The sequence below is a fragment of the Bombyx mori genome, chromosome 11 (genome assembly GCF_030269925.1).
Source record: "Bombyx mori chromosome 11, ASM3026992v2".
Taxonomy (NCBI): domain Eukaryota; kingdom Metazoa; phylum Arthropoda; class Insecta; order Lepidoptera; family Bombycidae; genus Bombyx; species Bombyx mori.
The window spans coordinates 2,939,433-2,960,716 of record NC_085117.1 but is presented as its reverse complement, the minus strand read 5'-3'; the positions used below and the strand labels follow the sequence as shown (position 1 = coordinate 2,960,716).

The following is a 21,284-nucleotide window of genomic DNA, read 5'->3' as shown; positions in this document are numbered from 1 at the left end:
TATGTATCGTGTTATTAACTTTCATGGACATAATTTTAAACACATAAATGGGCGTGAAATTAAAACCGTAAAACTACTCAATTTCTTTGTTTTAATTTATAGTAACCGTTCGAACATTTTTGATTAAAAAAGCAATCAAGAGCTACAGAGTTAAAAATGAAGAAAAACAATTAAGTTCATTATTTAATAATTTAATGATGTTCAATAAAAGATACCTTTTAACATGGAAATTCCGCTTTTTTATTCAGTCCAAGTACATGGAAAATAATACGGTCAGGATACTGTGTTGTAATAAAGACTGACAATTATTGTCACATTGTGAGATTTGTCAATATGGTTTACCGGTGATGGTTCACTAAAATTCGTAAATCGGGAAACAATAACAGTTTATTGCTACGTTTTTATAGAAAATGGAAGGCAAGGATTTAAATGTGTCTACACAGTTTGGAAGTAATTGTGAGCAGGTAGAAAACCGAATCGGTGAAGATAATGAAATGGCCAGTTCACGAGAAATTGTTTCACACGACTTGAACTCTTCAACACCAGAACCTCCGAATTCTTTCAATGACGCATCCAACATATCCTTGCCAACAAACAATAACGTTCCTAGTGTCTCTTTATCTCGATCAATACAGACGCGCATCGCGTCCGATTCCCCTAATACCTCCACGACAAAAACAAGAATCAATCAACCTCAATCGCTATTCATACAAGCTTTAACAAAACTAAATGAAGATTCTGTAAAATTTACAGTTATAAATATTATTAAAACGCAACAGGAAATGGCAAAGATGGCGCTAAATGACGATCAGCACACTTTGAGCGCGCCAGATTCGTTAATGAGTGCACCGCCCTCGTATTCATTTGTTTTGAGGCAGATAGCAGCCAGACCTAGAACAAGGTTTATGGGAACATTCATCCCTTCGCCTTCTTTTATTCAACATACGCCACCTCCGAACTATGCATCCGCATTTGATGTTTATGTAGACAATCCAATGCCGAGGCCATCAAGGATATACAATTTCGGATTCAGTCCTATGTTCGTCTCGTGTCCTGAATGCGGTTATACTGGAATGAGCATCGCTATAAGTCAGATAACAATGAGTACGCACATGTGTGCATTCATTTTATGTCTATTCTGTTGCTGGATCTGTGTACCTCTACCGTATGTGATGCGGTCATGTAAGCACGTAAATCATTTTTGTGCGAACTGTCGTCATCATTTGGGTAGATACTGTCCTACTAATCCTGAATCTTGTACTCATTCATAATCCGCCATAATTACATAATATGAGAATGATGAAATCGCTCAAATTACATATTGTAGATTATATTTCTAGGTAAGCGAGAAATCTAGTGAATTAAATTTCGTTTTTTACTTTCAACGTGTCCAAATTACCTTTTGCCTTAAAAATAACAGTTTCACAATAACGTAATGAGGCAAATAGTTAACATAACCTTATTAAATATGACGACATCAGCGTCCGGTGTTTGTAATGTAGATGTATTTAACTGCGGTCATAGTAGTCATAGCACAGCAAAACAATCTAACAAAATGTAATAAACTTTTACAAAATTAATTAAAACTTGTGACCTCGCCCAGGCTTGCTTACAAAAGGATTGAATCAGCAAAGCCAAAGTTGAATTAATGGTGGCGACAAGAAAACGTCTAAGCTTAGAATAAAACTTGTAGTAGCTTTTACCTTTTCACTTTACACCTGATATCTGTGCAATATTTTACGAAATATGTATTTAATGAACCAAAATAAACATATTGATGGACCACTAAATTAAAATAGGGTTTCATTATTTCTTTTCAGGTTTTTTCTTAACAATGCCATTTATGGAATATCTTTTAATTACGTAATTAGTATAGGATCCTTTTTAATTTAAATCTTAATATTCATTGTCATGGTCTGCTATGTTGAAATTAACGAGAAACTTCAATGAGATATTATAAGAATGAGATTATCCCCATGAAATTATCGTATTGTAAGTATTGAAATGTAAAATCGGAAAGCAGCCTCGTTTTGCGGCCAACTTTAGTGAAACCTTTAATACTTGACACGCCGAAATTAAATTCTAAACTCTATAGATGCTCATATCTTTATGTATTTTGTAAATTATTTACGTTTACGTATTCGTTTTTCTGTCCATAATTGATTTTTGAAACAATTTAATTAAAATTAATAATCTAACAATTTTGACACTAGCAGTGGTTTAACTCGCGACTCGCATTATTATTAGACTAATAGAGGTCAGTAGCTTAAAGTCACTAGAGCCAGCGGGCTATTTCTTAACGACTATTTCACAACAATTTCGCGGTGTTGCCGACTTCGGGCTAGAACGTCATAATCACTAGTAATTATTCTATCTGTGGCAAACGGTGAGATTTTGCAACACATCGAAAATGTGATTTAGAATTGAATGCGTTCAGTTTTCTAAATCTACTTGTCAACTGGTTCAAATGAAAAAAGTAAAGCTTTTAAATTTTCAGTTAATACATGTAGTACACTACTATGTAATACTTGAATAAAAAATACGTTTCTGGTTTAAATCATTCGGAAATATGAAATAATGATCATAATTCATGTATTAACTTGAACGCATTACGATTTGACGAGCTTTTAGCGCCCTCTGTCGGTTAAATGTCGTCTGTGTAAAATTAGAAGTCACAGCCTTCCGCAAGTTCCGTGTGTGTTGCGGAAAAATCCCTTTTTGGGCGTCCGACCACATGTGTGAATTGTGAACAAAATATGGTTCTATTGTGATTTGTCGTTTTTATACGTGTTTTTCACCACAAACAGCACTTTCTATCGATAGATACCATTCGTGCGCTTTATTCAGTATTGAAAAAAACCTAGAATCGGCCGACGGAAGTGAATTTTTTTGATGTAAATACGGTCCGGCCAGGGTCAGTGTGGTGTGCTACCAATTTCGATCAAATTAGTTCGTAAACCCGTGCTTTTGTGTTCTGTTTGTGATTTTGGCTTACGCGCTGAACGCACAAAACGCTAAACGTGTCCAAATTCGCATCAAAATTGTTGGGTTAACCCCCAACATGGCCTGTTGAAGCATGGATGCGCGCTCGTGATCGCTTCACGGCGCGGAGCGCGCGCCCGGACTTATATAAGAGACAGCGGCGGCGTTATGGCTGCGCGCGTGTCTGCTGAGGGCGCAGGACCCTCTTACGCGTCCGTGCTCAACTTCAAAGGAGGCGAAAGTAATAAAGAAAACATTGAGGCCCACGCAGAGGAGGCGTTAGACGCGCCTCCCAGGCCAGATATTGAAGAGGAGGAGGGCTTCGTACCGGTCATCTCTCATGGACGGCGTCCTGGTAAAAACCGGAGGGACAGGGAACGGAAAGCACCCCCGAGAGCTCATAAAACACCACAACAGCATGCTGACCCTCAGCCCACAGCGGAGCAACAGCAACAAGCTGCAGAACAACAGCCGAAGAAGTTTGTTGAAGCGCCTATTCCAAAAGTCAATCCGTGGCAGGTGAGTTGTATGTTCTTGAATGTAAACATGTGGAAATTGAGTGGTTTTATTCACTGCGAAGGAGATAAGTAGACGTATATTCATTTCTAGAAAATATTTACACAGTATCTTCGTTTCTTACCTAAACCGAGCATAATCATATTTCGGAACAAAATTTAATAAAGATTTGTAATCATGACTGAAATTCTTCTTTGTATAACGAATGTTGACATAAAATAGATTTTAATTAAATTTTTATTGTAGCTCACATAAAATGCACAGGATTTTTTAAATTTAAATAATGAAGATACTAAAATACACTTTGTTATATTGAGTCCTGGGATTGGATTGGTTGATATTATAGTTTTTTAATTTTACAATTGATTGTCTTCATCTCATGAGATCTTGCTTCAATATTAAGCATTCATCTTCTAATGTTTTTATTTGAGTGGTCTTTTGACGGCATGTTGGTGCAGTTGCATTGGAGATTGGGAAAGATTATATTATATAAGATTATACTATAACTGCTGGTAAAATACACAGTTCTAGTTTTTCATTATCAAAGAGAAGAGCTTAAATATCGTCCAAAAATGTCTATTGAATATTGCTTTTCTTAGTGCTTCATTCTTCACAGCTACATATGTGTGCCCATGATAAATTTATTCTTTATGTATATTATTTACATACAGTAGGGAAGGAGTACATGTTTAAAAATTGTATAAAACAAATCGATTGTACCCCAATATGTATCTATATCTAGGTTTTTTTTATTGCTCTTGTAGGCATCATACGGCCTAACTGATATTGAGTGGTTACCGTCACTCTTGGACGTAAGTAATGTCTAATTTAAAAAAATACTGATTACAGTAATATAACTAAATTAAAAGAATTAATATATTTTCGTCCTTTGCTACATTTTGTATGATTTTACACAAAATGAAGCAATTCAATTGGTAACTAAAAATTAATAATTTCATACATTATATGTGGATCAATTAGCAATTTTATCCTTTATTTAGATTTTGTCCTTTCAGTTCAATATCCTTAATGTTAGTCTTTAAATAATTACCAAACAAACATATTTTGTTTTTGCATTTCTGCATTAACTAATGATCACATTATTCTAATGATTTTCAAACAATTTAATGATTTTAACTGTTGTTATTGTTAATATCCAGCAGTGAACATCAGGGATGATAGATATAATTGTCAGATTGATATATGAATCTCAAGAATTATTTGAGATCCCATCATGAATGTTTTGGGGGCTGAGGCCATATCTGCTCTCATCAACCATGCATTTTGTTACGCCTTATATTTAACTAAATGTATGTAAAAAAGATAAATAAATGTATGTAGTACATAAACATCATACAGTCTGATATTTTTTTGTTTTATATACAATTGTAAATTTTAGAAACTGTTTTTCAATCATTCTTCTTAAATCATTTCATTCTTCTGCAAGTTTTATCTGCGGTTTTCTTCTTTGTTTGTTACCGTGTTTAGTAAAGTAAGCTGTCTAAATATTGCAACATTAAATTGTAATTCTTTCATTTAACCATGCGTACAGCACTTGAAAGTAAATTAAAACGTTGAGATAAGATATATGCTGCGCAAATCTTAAGTAAAGCAACTATGCCAGTGTGATCTAATCTGTAGGCATTTACATTTTACATACATTACATATTGTAGGGACACATTTAGCAGCGTATGCAGTTTTGTGCATCGCATTCATTTGGTCAGTCGTACATAGCCCACCCGACACGGCAGATACTGGTGAATATACAGAGTTAAAATTGCAATCAACTTGTTTCATTAGTAAAGGGCAGTTTACTCTTTACTCTTGCTAAAGCAACCGTACACATATACATTTTATTACATACTAAGGATTTTACCGAAAATGTGTTCAAGATATATATATCATCACCATTGACTGACACAAAAATCAAATTGGAAAATTTATACATTTAATATTATTTTATATGCAAATTATTCATACAAAACTTGATGGATGAAATAACATATTTCCGAATATACGAAGCAATCATGCATTGCTATTTGATCGGTGGGACAATCATTATAATTACAGAATGGAAAAGCTTGCCAGAAGATGCGGTAATAAGTACCAACATTGAACATTGTCTGTGAACTCCGGTAACCACTTAACACAACAGTTGCTCAGAGCTCGTTCCCTTAGTAAATAAAATTAGTTTGCCCAGTTAACCCTTATACTTATTTACGTATCTATATGTTTAATAATATAGTTATTCCTATTTAGTTAAAGCATTAATATATTTACTCTCAGACACAACTTCAAGTAATTTTCTTCCTTATGTAACTGTATTAATGGTAATACCCAAGTGTCATCTAAACATTTTAATTATTGTCCTGGCTGACTGATTCATTAATGCCCAGATTTCCAGCATGTTTCTATAAAGTCATAAGTGTTTTTTTTTTTCAGCTAGAATTGGATTGCGCAAAAAGTTTAATGTCATACTTTGGTCATATCTCAAAGCTTTATAAATACACTTCTTGATATAATTGACCATCTGATATGTTGAATGACTGTAATTTCATTTGGTTGCACATCCTCCTCCCTGAGTCGCATTCCTTATGTCTGAGGGTCATTTGTGACCATCTCATCCTATTATCCTTCTCTGTATTACGTTTTGCCAAGTTGAAATTTTTAAAGTTGTGAAGCTTATGTCTACAATAGAGGACAATAGTCCTGTATATGTATATGACAATAGTATGAAATATCATACAACAGATTTCACAAGTTAATTATAAAATACACAATATTCCAATTGCATCCTCTAAGGAGAGCTAATTTGTTGATGCATAAACCTATTCTTTTTCACAATAAACCATAACTTTGGATGAAAATTGTGAGTCGTTGAATATAAAAATATAAATGTAGCTTAAAAAGTTCAAAATAAACCACGTTAACATAACATACCCAGCTACTAACAATTCAGTTCAACTTTTTTTAATATTATTCGCATAATGATTAGGATATTGGAGTGAAATTATAAAATAATTTTATTTTCATCGGTCTCATCTGATGCAATTTCAAAGATTCTGTGTACAAACAAACAAATGTACATACATACATAACCAATCCAGTAATTTATATAAGCCTGTTAAAGAGGAAAATTATTAAATGAATCGAGTTTACACAGCGGCCCGATAGATGGCAGTGTAACAACTTTGCAAAAACATAATATCGGTTCATGTTAAGTAATCCTGTTATATGCAGTTTTCGAATAAACAATCTTCCACCAGGCAAGTGAGAATTGACCGATCGACGCTCCGAATGTTATTGTTCGGAACTTGTGCATATGTTATCTTGAAAATGTTGATAGCGCGATTCAGGCAGCTAACCGCAGCTACGCATACAACGCATACAACGCAGCTATTGGAAACCGATGTTCGAAATGGTTAGCCCACTGAGTTTCTCGCCTCATTCTCACAGTGGGTCGCGATTCCGATCCGCTGGTAGACTTTGCGAAGCACTGCTCTAGCTAGGGCTGGTGTTGGCAAATTCTCTCAGGTCGAGCCCGTGAGCTCACCTACCAGTCCGGGCGTAGCTGGATTAGCAGCCTCTTAGGCTACCAGCGACTAGGTAGGGAGAAAATGGTATTTTACTTTTATTGTGTGCTTATTGCGAGTTTTTTAACGTTCTCGATATCGTAAAAGTTAACTCATATTTGTATAGAGTTGTAACGTTTGCCTACGTTTGCCGCTAGGGGCGCTGTCCAACTTTAACTCTATCGAGAACGTTAAAAAACTCGCACCGAGCACACTGTAACCTAATATCGCTGGTTCACGTGATAATCTATTGGGACTGGCTCAAAGTTTTATTCATTGTCTAAGGTCAAATCTAAGATGAACTGGTTCCCTGGTGATTTCGGAGCAGAGAATTTCCACTGGACTATTTTACATATATTTTTTGTTATCGTATAAGAATTGCCACCACACATTATCTATTGTTTCACAATGTTTTGAATGTGCTTGTTGGGTCTGATGCCACAATTTGTATAATATAAAAAAAAAAATCGGCATTAATATTTAGAAGATGTTCGTAATGTTTTATTTATGAGGTCAACATGACCTGAAACAGTTGAGTCAGCAACTATTGATGTATTTGTTGAAGCATACAAAAATGCAGATGTATTAATAAAAATATTAAAATGCATCGCTCAGTACTGACTTGTTGTTAATAAATTTAATTTTTTTGGGGCGATGTTAAATTTTTTTTTTTTTTTATTATGATTCATTATCTTTGCGTGATTTGAAAAAAAAACTTTGTTTTTGCTTACGCAATCGTCTTGAGTTTGTTTGGAAAAAATTGTACTTACGTGTTTATGATCGTTTATAGGACATAAAAAATTGAAATTTGCATTCGTAAGTTCGTATCTTACTAGTTTTTTTTTTTTTTGGAGCACGCAATGTACTTAGTGAAAACAAAAATCGACCGGCGCGTGGTTTTGCTTTTTGCCTACGAATGCTAGCGGTGGCCAGTTAACTGCCTTCGCCTTACATTCCGATACCACTGACACTCAATAAATTGAATTATTTATTAGAGAGCAGCTCATAAAAGAAGAATTAATATGAGAAAATCCTTCCTCTCGAAAGAAATCGTCATCGTCGTTAAGTGGTCACCGGAGCCCATAGACATCTACAACGTAAATTCCGACACCTAACCCTTGATATATGAGTTCTAAGGTCTCAGTTTTTACAGTACAACAGCGGTCCCGCCCTTCAAACCGAAACGCACTACTGCTTCACGGCAGAAATAGGCGGGGTGGTGGTACCTACCCGTGCGGACTCAACAGGTCCTACCACCAGTCATTACACAAATTATAATTTTGCGGGTTTTTTTTACACGATGTTATTTCTTCACGGTGGAAATCAATCGTGAACATTTGTTAAGTACGTATTTCATTAGAAAAATTGGTACCCGCCAGCGGGATTCGAACTCAGGTTCATCGCTACATACGAATGCACCGAACATCTTATCCTTTAGGCCACAACGACTTTTTTAAAAGTGCTCGTCGTTATGTGCTGGTGAATTATGTCACTGATTGTGGTTGGTACGTAAAATATCGAACCAGCGAACCTGATTAAAGCAGATGCCTCCGGCGTTGCCCGGGTCACGGTAATCGTCATGATGAAAAGTATCATGTTTGTTAATGCAGACTATAAATACCAGTTTAGCTTGGCCCTACCTATTCGCTGGTAGCCTAAGAGGCTATTCTAGCTACAGGTAGGTGAGCTCACGGGCTCATCCTGACAGACTTTGTTAACGCTCTAACCTTAGCGAAAGCAGTGCTTCTCAGAATCTACCACCGGATCGGAATCGCGACCCACTGAGATCCGGCGAGAAAGGTGGACGATGGTGTTAATAATTGTGGCTTCTCCGACATATATTTATTTATAAAAGTCAATGTGTGTTCATTGTCGAGAAACGGCTGGACCGATTTTGATGATGTTTTCGCCAAGTCTTCAATTCGGTTCCGTTCAAAGATCGACCAGCAAAGCGACCCGGATTCGTCTAAGTCTAGTGAAAATTGTAAAACTTCGCGCACACACACATGCTGTATATATTGTTACGCCGGTTAGAGTAACGCCATCTATCGCCGAATAGTCGTACGGATGTTAAAGGATCTAGTAGCATCTAGAACGCTCGAGAAGTACAACGCCATCTATTGTCAGATAGCAGAAACACAATACTCGAAATATGTGGAATATTCTCGATAATTCTAGGGATGTGGTATCGGTTATAAAAGCGTTGCAGGGATGGCACATAGTCAGTCAGTAATCGGAACTACTCGAAGCGAAAGAGCGAATGGATCACCTGAACCGAAGCGGAAGAAGTGAATTGAGAATTTAAAATATTTGTGAAGTGTTATAAGTGTTCTAAGTGCTAATACAGCGTTAACTTTTAATTCGGTAGAATTTTTATTTATCCCGAACCCCCCAGCGCGTAACAATATTTGAGTTTACGTCTCAGATAGTACAACGCTACTTACTGTGATGCGATTGAATTCATTGGCACGCTTACCGTTGAAGCATTGCGAAATATTAATTAATTTGAAAAGGTATTATTATTTGTACGGTACGTAACGTGCCTACGTTGAGGCCGTGTGCCTTATCAGAATTGAAACGATCTATGTCTAAAACTATCGTCCGCTATCTTGTAGAGATATATACCGTAATCTGAACCGCGGGGCAGTGATTAGATAAATTATGATTATGTGTTTCTTGGGTTTTTTTTAATATGTAATATGTATTATTTCAAGCCGTGATTCGGTGTTCAATTTTTTGTTTTGAGCGACTTTTGTGCGTTAATGGTCACCGGTGACCTACGCGGCGCACTGAAGTAATTATGTTGATTTTTGTTGCTAAACGGTTAAGGATTTGTCTAATTTTGCCTTTTTTTGTTTTGTTAATGTACATGTTTTAGTCTTTTAGGTCTATTAGAAATAGGTTCATTCTCTGTATCTTCGGATTCGTCTTTCCCAGAGTCTACTAGATATTCCGGCGCCTTAGTAACAGTAAATCAAGATGATTGAAATTGAAATCGTCGTTGCCTAAAGGATAAGACGTCCGGTGCATTCGTATGTAGCGATGCACCGGTGTTCGAATCCCGCAGGCGGGTACCTATTTTTCTAATGAAATACGACCTTAACAAATGTTCGCGATTGACTTCCACGGTGAAGGAAACATCGTGTAATAAAAATCAAACTATGTAATGTAATGTCTATGAGCTAAGATAGTAACTTGGTGCCAGATGAGCCGTGTGTCCGGTCACGCGCCTATGCTTTAAAAATACAAAAAAAACCCATTAAGCTTCTTGAGAAATGGTGAAAAGAAAAACTTGTGTGCAATTCACAAGTGGTAGAAGTGAAACCTTCAAAAAAATGTTGGCTTCATGTAAATGAGGCGAATGTAAATTTTCGCGAAGAGGATAATTGTAGGTTTTAGTAATGATCATAGTGATACAAAGCTTGATAATAATTGTACAGTTTATTCGTATATATTAACATAGACTTATTCAAAATGTATTAAGTATGAATATTAGGTACGAAGCAGAGCACAAAGCATTATACGCGTCCTATCTCGTTTTCTCTCACGTTAAATCTTATGAATTTATGTGTCTGTCTCTTTTTACTGTCGCTTTTTCGTTTCATCGACTTTCGAATCACAACGATGCTAAAACAGTTTTCACTTCAAAAAAATTTTTCACGCAATCGCTTCATATGAAAGAGCCTTTAGCCTCCAACGCGGCAATGGAATCGTAAAAATTGCGTTCTGGACCAGTGGCTCTCAACTTTTTTTTAACTCTGCGGTGCACTAACGCCCTCTTTACAGGCTTACGAAACCCCATACATACTTACATGCCATTTCGTTTTACATGTAACCCGAATAAAACATGGTATTTTACAAACAGGGTTCCGATCTAACACGAAATGAAAAGTCCCCAAAACCCTCTTATAACACCATAACGAGATTTTTGTTTTAACTTATCTAGAAAATTACATTAAGCTTTATGAACACACAATATAAGGAAATAATTGAAGTTTTACTCTTTATTTTGTTATGTATAAGTAATAGGTAAAAATTACATACAGGCATAGTTGAGATGTTTGATACAGTTTTTTTTTCCTACCTATGCTGATAGCCTTGAGAGGCTATTTCAGCTTCTCCTGACGTGTAGGTGAGCTCACGGGGTTCAAACCGGGAGTGTTGTTAACACTCGCCCTAACAAGAACAGTGCTCCGCAGAATCTACCACCGGATCGGAAACGCGACTCACTGAGAAGATCCGGCGAGAAACTCAGTGGGCAATGATTGAGAAAAATTAGTCTCATTTTTGCACTGGCTTCTGCTCTCATATAACGCGGTTTCGTACAACACGGGACTTTGTAAGAACGTATCTACCGTGTTATATATAGGAGGATTACCTGTATTGCAAAAATGGCGTTGTACCACTCGATTTTAATAGTACCTTGGATATTCGGCGATAGATGGCGTTACTCTTATCGGTGTAACAATATCATCAATCTAATATACGTACATCTACATTTAGCCGAGTCAGCTCAGATAAAAATATCGTATTTGTGATTCTTGTGGCACACTCGACACGCGAACACGTCGCCCCGCGATATTTGAGAACCGCTGTTCTCGAAAATCGCTCCCCGAATTATTTAAAATTTTGGCAAAGATACAATAATCGATTAAGTAGATTGTTAATGTTAATCATTGAGAATTATAACTGATACGATAATCCGTTTATCTCTCGAACTCGGCCTTGACTTTATCGATTCGCGTCATATTAATGTTCCGAAGGCTCCGTCGGACGTCAATTCTCTACTTCGACAAAGCGGCGCGACATGAAAACCCTCTTATCGTGGCAGCCGCCGATTACTTATCCGACCGCGACGGGGTAACGCAAAGCCGCCGTCGCCCAAAACATGTCTTGTCGGATCCCCCGCGTTCACTCTCGATGCTTTTACGCCTCTCTAGCAACGGTCACCGTCCTCGTCGACTCGGCTACGACGAAGAGTTCAACGAGCGAACTAACTCATAGACACAGCCCACTGAGTTTCTCGCCGGATCTTCTCAGTGGGTCGCGATTCCGATCCGGTGCTAGACTCTGCGAAGCACTGCTCTTGCTAGGACTAGTGTTAGCAAATTCTCTCAGGTTGAGCCCGTGAGCTCTTCTACCCGTCCGGGCGTAGCTGGAAGAGCCCCTTAGGCTACCAGCGAATAGGGGGAAAATGCATTCAAAGACTCGTCAAACAAATAAAAATTAAATTCTTTCGCTTCTCGAGCGTTCTCGATTTTACATGTTCGTTTCTGCTATTCGACGGTAGATGGCGTTACTCTTACCCGCGCAACAATACTCATATGCCCAATTAAACATACTATGTTTATATTTTGTACACTCAATGTAACGTAAAGACAAGGCGAGCACACGCGCTCTCTCGTAAGGCCGTTGAACCCCCTTTTTTAATCGTTTTACATTGCGTACTACGGAATAATATTGGTAAATGTAAATTTTCGAATTTGTTTTTTCTTTTACGGCAACCGTCATTAAGGGTTGCCGGCCTCGATTGTAATGCCGTCTGTATAGTTTTATTTTAGATACCATGTAAGTGACGGGTGCTCCTTTCGTCAGCCCCCTAAAGAGTCACAACAAAAATAAACATTGATGACCATCAGAGTCCTTGAGGTCGTCACGGAGGCGTTGACATTGCGTGACGTACCAAGCTGGAACGTAGCCAGGCGTATGTGATTTATCATATGTGGAAATCTAGATTATCCGGTCAAAACTTTCGTCTCGTACCCAACTGATCTTCGCGTAGAAGATACGTCATCATCTCAGCCTGTCCACTTCTGAACATAGGTCTCTCCAATTGATGTCAAATGTAGCCGGACCGTTGCCCTCTGCATCCAGCGTGACCCAGCGATTCTCACTAGGTCAGCGGTCCATTTGATAGGTGGCCATACACATACGTATATTGTATGATGATTGCACTGAACAAAATCATAACGACGCTAGTAGACATAATAAAAGCCTTTCTCGTTTTGTCCTTCGTAGCAGTGGATCGATTTGTTTTCAATAGAGGTCGCTTAGTGACTTGGTAATGTGACTTAGGCGGTTCACGGTTTCTCGCCGGATCTTCTCAGTGGGCTCGTTATCTGGTAGTATATTCTTCGAAGCACTGTTCTTGCTAGGGCTAAGATACAAAGCTAAAATAACCCATTAGGCTACCAGTGAATAGGTAGGTTTTTTTTAAATCTAATGCTATAAAAAATGTACGTAAGAGTGACAGATCGTATCGGCAGAATTGGTTCATCCCACTTTCGACATCGTCTGTTTCCAACACCAAGAAGCACATCAGTGTGCTATTATTATTAATAAGAAATCTTGTTCACCTGTTTTGGTAGGGCGTAATAAAGCCCGTAATTATTGGTACCAACTTGCCGCAGAGCGCTAAGATCTTCCGGCTGAAAGGACGTACTTTTCGCAACAGCCGCTACAAGACACTTGAGGCTTCAACCCCTTGTCTCGTAGTGGATTGTGACGTCATAAGCCACGCACTTGTTCTTAATTCTCCACGATCGCTTAGTATCCCCCTGTATTCTTACTTAACTTCCTTCCAAAACAGTGTTAGGAATTTACAGTGCAACCGAACCTTTATCGATATAAAGCCTAAAGGTGAATTGGAGTGCTTTTGTTGTGGTGCCGTATATGTTTCAGTAACAGTCAACCAAGTCAACAGTGAATGTCTCTTCCAATACATCATATGGCGGCTTTAAGCCGTAATAAATAGTATGTAGGAGGCAACAAATGAAAGAGCTTTAACCTTTTTCTCACTTGGTGTATCATCGGTATTTGTTTGTGCTAGTTTATCCTGTAAATGTCGTTAGGGCGTTTTCAATTTTTCTCGGATTTCTTCAATTCTATATCGAGGGGTAAAAGGTTTATTTAGTTGAGGCAATATTTCGCTTAATACGCGACATATATCTTTGTAATTAAAGGTCCATGTTATTGGGTATTAACATCAACAGTTAGATATTTTTAATTGAATTTCAATTAAGTTTACTCCATTCAAATAGCTGAAGAAGTTTTTGTTTGTTATGATACTTTTTCCAAATGCTTAAGCTTTAAATGGCTCTCCTGTAAAGTTTCAAAAATGTAGCTCAAACCGCATTTGACCCCGCGATATAATACCTTACGTACGTATGTCCGTTGGTAATTCTTCCTCCCGAGAAGGCGCTGGTCGTGGGCCGTGTCAAACCAGACCAGAATCTCCAATACCTTTGAATCTTCGGCCACACAAATCGAAGAGAACATAACCGACGACGCTGGGGACCTGTTTAATGAAGACAAACCGTCACGCCTAATCAGGTTGGACCCGAGCCAAACGTTATTCTTAACCGTTCGTTTAGCTCATACATGTTTTAATTACGTTATGCGTGTAAATTGTTTTCGTTTATAAATAGATTTATAATTGTCTTTGGCGTATTGGGGTAATGCAGTTACAGGGGATAATTGTCTTCAGCAGAATCTGCGGTGTGGATGGCCTTATGACCGATCGTTTGGTTTTTGAGTTCATAGAAGTGGTGGAGTATTGCGTTTCGTAGTTCGCTGCGCAATTACTGGTCGTAGGGCGCCTCGTGTACCTGTAGAGATAGGTACCACCACTTGTCGGGTTTCTGCTGTGAAGCAGCAATGCAAGGTTCGAAGGTTTGGGCAGTCGTTGTACTCTAAAAACTGAGGCATAGAACTCGTGTCCCAGATCCCACGAGATAGCTTTTTGGAGAATCTGCGATTGTTGGCCGTGGATTCTTTGCGAGATGTACGCAATTTGAGAAGCGTTAGTGAGTTATAATTATGGTCGAACTAACACGACCAAAGTAACGGAGACATCAATGATTTCTGTATGTATCATATGTGAATGCGTATATGATTTTACGTAGATATCAGTTAAGTGTCATGAAAATTGGTCTTCAATGTCGAGAGAAGATAGAGAGGCTATTGAGAGCGAAAAGGGATTCTCTGATGATGCTGTTGATTTATAACAAACTGAGGCGTTTTCGTTTGTATTTCACAGCATAAGTAAATGGTCTCTATGTATCTATAATAAATAAATGGCATCTTCTTCTTTGTCTCCGCCTCATCCCGCTAGGTGGGGTCGGAACGGTGAATTTTTCTATTCCATTCTCTTCTATCAGCCCTCATCTCAACACTCAAACTTCTCTACTATAAATAAATGGCGTCATGATAGAAAAATAAAGTATTGATTGGTTGCGTATTAATGTCCGCTTTCTTTTCTCCCGTAATGCATTCAAGATTACAAAGCTGTAGTAAAATATTGGTGAACGTTTCCACCACCATCGTACAAGTAACGAGTAATGAATAGTAGGGTATCACGTCCGGTAATATGACAGTGAGCTGGTGTCCTAGGGAACGTGCGTGGTCCACTCGTCAGCAAGTCACGTAAATGCGTAGGATCACGCTAGACCGACTGACCTTGGAAGGTAGCTGACGACCCGTTTCCGATACATTCCGCTAGCCCGTACGGTATAATGATTGACATCTTTCTCATCTTAATGTTTCTGTTGAAACAGGGATTGTACTCGAACTCTAGTCGATTTAATAGTAAACATGGTAGTATAAATAGACAAGAACACTTGAAAAGGCCTGATAGTGAACTCACTGACTCAATGCCTACCCCGGTCCCCGTCTTCGCCGAACCCGTCGCTTGCGACGAAGGGCTCGACGAGTAAAATAACCCATAGGTAGAGCCCACTAAGTTTTTCGCCGGGTCTTTTCAGAGGGTCGCGTTCCGATCCGGCGGCAGATTCTGCGAAACACTGCTCTTGCAAAAGAGCCAGTGCTAGCAACACTTCCAGTTGGAGCCCTGTGAGCTCACCTACACGTTATAGTGAAGCTGAAATAGCCGCCTCCGAACAATTCACAATCTCGTATCTCGATGGGAAAAGACATTCAGCTTGGGATTGGCTTTGTCAAACTTGCAAATATTCTCTGTCGCTACACTCTTGACAGAATAACCAGTGAAGGGCTCATGTTTTCTGTAATGGGTTTTACAAGACTGCTCCGCTACTTCCTTCCGGATGCGCGTCCGGTGTTACGTTTAAAGGGAAATGCAGCCACGATCTGGTCAGTCTACCTTAAAAGAATCTGACGCTTGGTCCGACACGGCCACGAACCGTAGCTGGCTTGAAAGAACTTGAATGGTTGTCTTTGTAACGCCACAATCTCTGAAAGTATAGCTGAATGTTGATCCATTCGTTCTTGCGCAATTGACAATAGTATGTCCGGCTTTTCAGATTCTTGAAGCGTGGATTTCTATGCCGTTTGTTATGCAAAATCTGGCAACAGGCCCGTGCGTCCGTTAGGCGGGAGATTTTTAAGACGTTTTGGCCATAATTATTATTGGCATCGTAAATAATATACATACGTAGTTGTGTAAGTCTCATTCTAAGTCTTAAGCAACAAAAAAAAAACGTATCTACTCATAGATGGTCCTTTGTGCCAGAGCTTTTCTTCACTCAACGGTATTGTTTCTCGTGTTTCTGATTACAGTTTTACTCGTCTTAAGCTTTGCGATGAAAGGAAACGTAGTTTAAATGGCCTCTTTGTTATATCGGGTAGTGCTTTTGTTTGCCATAGTGCGTTATGAGGTTCAGGTATGTATTCCCGAGTCAGGGCTTTGGGAGGGCAGGGTTTTGTTTATATTAAATAGACTTTTGGCGTTAGGTGGCTCGGTGGATGCTCATTTTCGTATAAGGTAAGTGCATTTGTGGTACCCGTAGTGCATAAGAGAAATTCTTGCTTGTCTTTAACTCTAAATAATTAGCTCTCCGTCCGTTACAGTCGTTGGTGATATCAAATACAATATGCTTCTAAGGGGTTATTCGTCGACAAATATTCGTGTATTATCATGGTTTAGATCCCATATCTTGGAATTAGTAGTGAAGGTTGGTAGCTTAAAGGGGCCATTGGAGGTACGCGCGTACGGATAGGTGAGCTCACGGGGCTCTAACTTGACGACGTTGCTAATACTAGCCCTAGAAATAGTATTACTTCGCAGAATTTACCACCGGATTGGAACCGCGACCCGCTGAGTAGAATCGGCGACTAACTCGGCGACAATTGATTCGCCTTAAAATCTCCAAAACTTATTGACCGTAGTTGATGCATTGATCTCATTTAGAGTCTGAAGTCTGTCTGGGCCGGAACGGCGAATACACGATTCGATCGTGTATCGCTCGCAAAGCTTGTAGGTCAAGGTGAGGATCGTTCAATAAATAATACATTTCTGTTTTCATACGAATTAATCTACAATGTGAAAGATGTTACCTTCCGTGTTCTCTTAGCGTATTCAATTGCAACTTCGTCTAAACAGAAAATAAACATTTCGTATCAATTATAATCGTCGTTTTAAAGTAACTAGAGGGGACCTCAGTAGTCGAAATTCGACTATAATTAATTGGAATTGTAGCTTGTACACTATTATGATTATATTTTATACTTCTATAATCACAAATTTCGCCAAAACTACACTATAAAAAATATTAACAAAGACAAACAATATTTAATCTCAATTTGACAACAGACGTCAAGAACAAAAGTTTGACAATAAATAGTATGCATGCGTGTGTGCGTCAAATACATGGTATGTAGTGTGTGTAATGTTTTCTTTATTGATTAAATGTATCTTTTATGCATTATTAAAAAAAAAAAAAAGCATTGTGCACTTCTTCTTTTTTTCTTTTTTTTTATGATTGAAGGATTACTGGTGGCCCGGAGGCCTTTCCAGTTTCACCAGGACAGGTGGGCGAGCAAAGGCTCAGCCAGGAGGGGTGGGATTTGCTAACAGCTACCCGAGCGCCTCCGAAGGAGACCTAACAACTCAAGAGTAGCTGCTTCGCGAATGAATCTACTACCGGATCGGAATCGCGACCCGCTGAGAAGATCCGACACTTCTTCTCTATATCCTTTATAAGTATGGAAAATTTCATACTCCTCCGTCCGCGCAATTTTCGTAAAAAGCGACACAAAGTTTTTGCTTCACGTATTAATATATAGATGAACCCGCAATGTATAATGTAGAGAATATATTGAACCCGTGCGTCGGCTGATTACAAATGAGATTCGTTTGAAATTAAAAATACTTTTCTTGAATAAGTTCTTAACACTATTTTCAATTCACGTGTAGACTGAGGGTAGGATGTTAGGATGTTAGGAGGGTAGGATGTTTCTTTTGTCAGTTTTTGGGAGTTACCACTGATATATTTTTTCCCCTACCTAGGCTGATGGTCTTGAGAGACCATTTCAGAGTAGCCTTAATTAGTAGGTGAGCTCACGGGGCTCAAATCTGATGTCGTTGCTAACACTAACCCTAGCAAGATCAGTGCTTGGCAGAATCTACCACCGGATCGGAACCGCGACCAACTGAGAGGATCCAGCGAGAAACTCGGTGGAGACACTGATAGTGTGCTATAGAAAGACAGTTTTTCAGGACACTGGGATAACCGAAAGGAATGGCTTCACCTAAAAATCGTGATAAGTACGTCATAAATAAATTTTGTTTATTGTCGATTGCGTGCTGCGCAAAAACATTACGCAAATTAGGTCGAAGCGGGGCGGAGGTGAGGTGCTTACAATAAATCTCGGACGATTAATCAGTGCTCCGCTATACTAATGTAATTTGGTTATAAGTTGTCTCTGTTCATTATCGTGAGTAGGTATTTGGTGTCGTTACTAGAGGAAGTCTGAAAGTGGCACCTGTGACAGAAAACTTGAGAAGTGCGCGTCTGGGATGGTATGGACATGTGATGAGACGAAATGAGAATGAGGTTAGTAAGAGAGTGTTAGTCAAATAATATCAAATAAAAAAAAAAACATTCAACATAAATGAAAGTACATACTTTTTGAACGTCAAAAAGAACTACCTTCAATTCACAAAAACTAGCCTCCGTCCTGAGGAGAACTGGCAAGATACTCAGCGGGCATGTCTTTTTTTTAAATAATAGGTTTTTTTTTTATATTTATAACTATGAATGTGCAAGGAGATAGAAGAAGAGGTAGACCTAAGAAGTGATGAATGGATTGCGTGAAAGACGATACGTGTAAGACGGGAGTGAGCGAAGAAATTGTATATGATAGAGGAGTATGGAAGGAGAAAACATGTTGCGCCGAGCCCAGGTGACTGGGAGAAGGGCATAAGAACGATGATTGATGACGTTATATTAGGTTCCAAGGACGTAGAATTGATTGCGTGCTAAACCCAGTTGCCCGTAATGTATTACGCTGTGTATTAAACTCGCCTACCCACGTAACCTTATAAAAAATACAACAGCATTCGGATTCGATATTTAACTATTTAATTTTGCCACCATCATGTATATATGTACTGGTGGTAGGTAGGACGTCTTATGAGACTGCACGGATAGGTATCACCACCCCACCCATTTCTGCCGTGAAGCAGTAATGCGTTGCGGTTTAAAGGGTGGGCCGGCCGTTGTACTGTCTATGGGTTGCGGTTACCACCTAACACCAGGTGAGCTCGGCGACCCATCAAGGCTATATAAAAAAAGTTCCCTTCATGTGCCGCTAGGGGCGCTGTTCCAACTGCATACAAATTTGAGTTAACTTTTACGCTATCGAGAACGTTAAAAAACTCTCACTAAGCGCACTGTGGTTGATGGAAACGCGTCGAGAGAAGTCAAACTTCGGAAAGATTTCGTAACGTGCCCGGTGCCTCTCAAGGTCTCCATGTAACAGGAAGAATTGGTCTTCGTGTATGTCTGATATATTATTTGCAATATCTTCATTATTGTTTTCACCGTTCGTGACGAATTGACTGATCGGTCTGTGTGTTCGTTTTGTTGTAGATAGTTGTGCGCGTGTAGACTTTAATTGAAGTTTACCATTTTTCTACGGCTAGGAGGTGCACGGCTATTTGGCTTAAGCGATGTTTTGGCAATTTTACAGGAGAGCCATTGGAAGTTTAAAGTTTGAAAAAAATATAACAAAAGAAAAATCATCAGCTATTTGAACGGACTAAAGTTGATTGAAGTTCTATTAAAAACATCGAACTGTTGATGTTAATACTAAATAAAACGGATCTTTAATTAGCAAATTCACCCAAACAATACCTTAAACTAACTTAACCTTTCCCTTTACGATATATTCATTGTAATAATATCATGCTCTGCTTTCCGCCCTCCCCTTGAAACCGAAATAGCCCCTAAGAGCCACTGATGGTTAGGTCCTCACACCCACCCAACCATAAAAATCTCACCGGTACATTACGAGATCGATATCTCATAATGACGATGTCAGGAAATCGCTGAGTAACTTTCAAGCGTCTGTCATTCGTGTGGTCATTTCACAAAATGTCCACGCATTTATAATACAGTTCGCAACATACACGACCTTGTAAAATTAATATCCGATGCCACACTAACTATACTAACACATCGAATGAGGTGAGTGATAATTAAATTTTATATATATATATTTTTCTTTCGTAAATGCTCGCCTCTGGCTATGTAAGTGTCATCAAAATGCAAGGGCGTAAGTAATCCTATTAATATTACTAGAGGTCCCGCAGTAGTCGAAATTCGACTATAATTAATTGGAATTGTAAGTTTGTACACTATTATGGTTGTATTTTATACTTCTATAATCACAAATTTCGCCAAGGCTACTAAAAATATTAATAAAGACAAACAATATTTATTCTATTCTCAATTTGACAACAGACGTCAAGAACAAAAGTTTGACAATAAATAGTATGCATGCGTGTGTGCGTCAAATACATGGTATGTAGTGTGTGTAATGTTTTCTTTATTGATTTAATGTATCTTTAATGCATTATTTTAAAAAAATATTAGCATTGTGCGCTTCTTCTCTATATTCTCTATAAGTGTGGAAAGTTTCATACTCCTCCGTCCGCGCAATTTTCGTAAAAAGGGATACAAAGTTTTTTCTTCACGTATTAATATATAGATAAACGCGAAAGTTTGTAAGAATGTATGGATGTATGTTTGTCTGTTACTTCTTCACGCAAAAACTACTGAACGGATTTTGATGAAACTTTACAATAATATAGCTTACACATCAGATTAACACATTAGCTATATCTATATATTAATACGTGAAGCAAAAACTTCGTATCTCTTTTTACGAAAATTGCGCGGACGGAGAAGTATGAAATTTTCCACACTTATAGAGAATATAGAGAAGAAGTGCAC

At 38.4% G+C, this 21,284-nt stretch overlaps 2 protein-coding genes across 8 annotated transcripts in view; both read left to right on the top strand.

Annotated features, from left to right (window-relative positions):
• Positions 1 to 301: 301 nt before the first annotated feature.
• On the top strand, positions 302 to 1,796 carry LOC101741652 (uncharacterized). Its single transcript, XM_004922194.5, has one exon. It carries the CDS (start codon positions 411 to 413, stop codon positions 1,269 to 1,271), a length of 861 nt encoding a protein of 286 aa, XP_004922251.1. The 5' UTR covers positions 302 to 410; the 3' UTR covers positions 1,272 to 1,796.
• A 602-nt stretch (positions 1,797 to 2,398) lies between these two features.
• The window catches only part of LOC101744205 (la-related protein 1), a 97,586-nt gene continuing 78,700 nt past the window's right edge, over positions 2,399 to 21,284 (top strand). For 6 of the 7 annotated variants that reach the window (XM_062670981.1, XM_062670980.1, XM_038013989.2 and 3 more), the window contains exon 1: positions 2,406 to 3,501. In XM_062670981.1, coding sequence (XP_062526965.1) covers positions 3,151 to 3,501 — 351 coding nt within the window. In that variant the 5' untranslated portion in view covers positions 2,406 to 3,150. Of the gene's footprint in view, positions 3,502 to 21,284 lie in introns of all 7 variants that reach the window. The other variant, XM_038013987.2, reaches the window with a different exon arrangement.

Coding starts and splice junctions, on each gene's coding strand:
- LOC101741652 (XM_004922194.5), top strand. CDS start 411: ATGGAAGGCAAGGATTTAAATGTGTCTACACAGTTTGGAAGTAATTGT.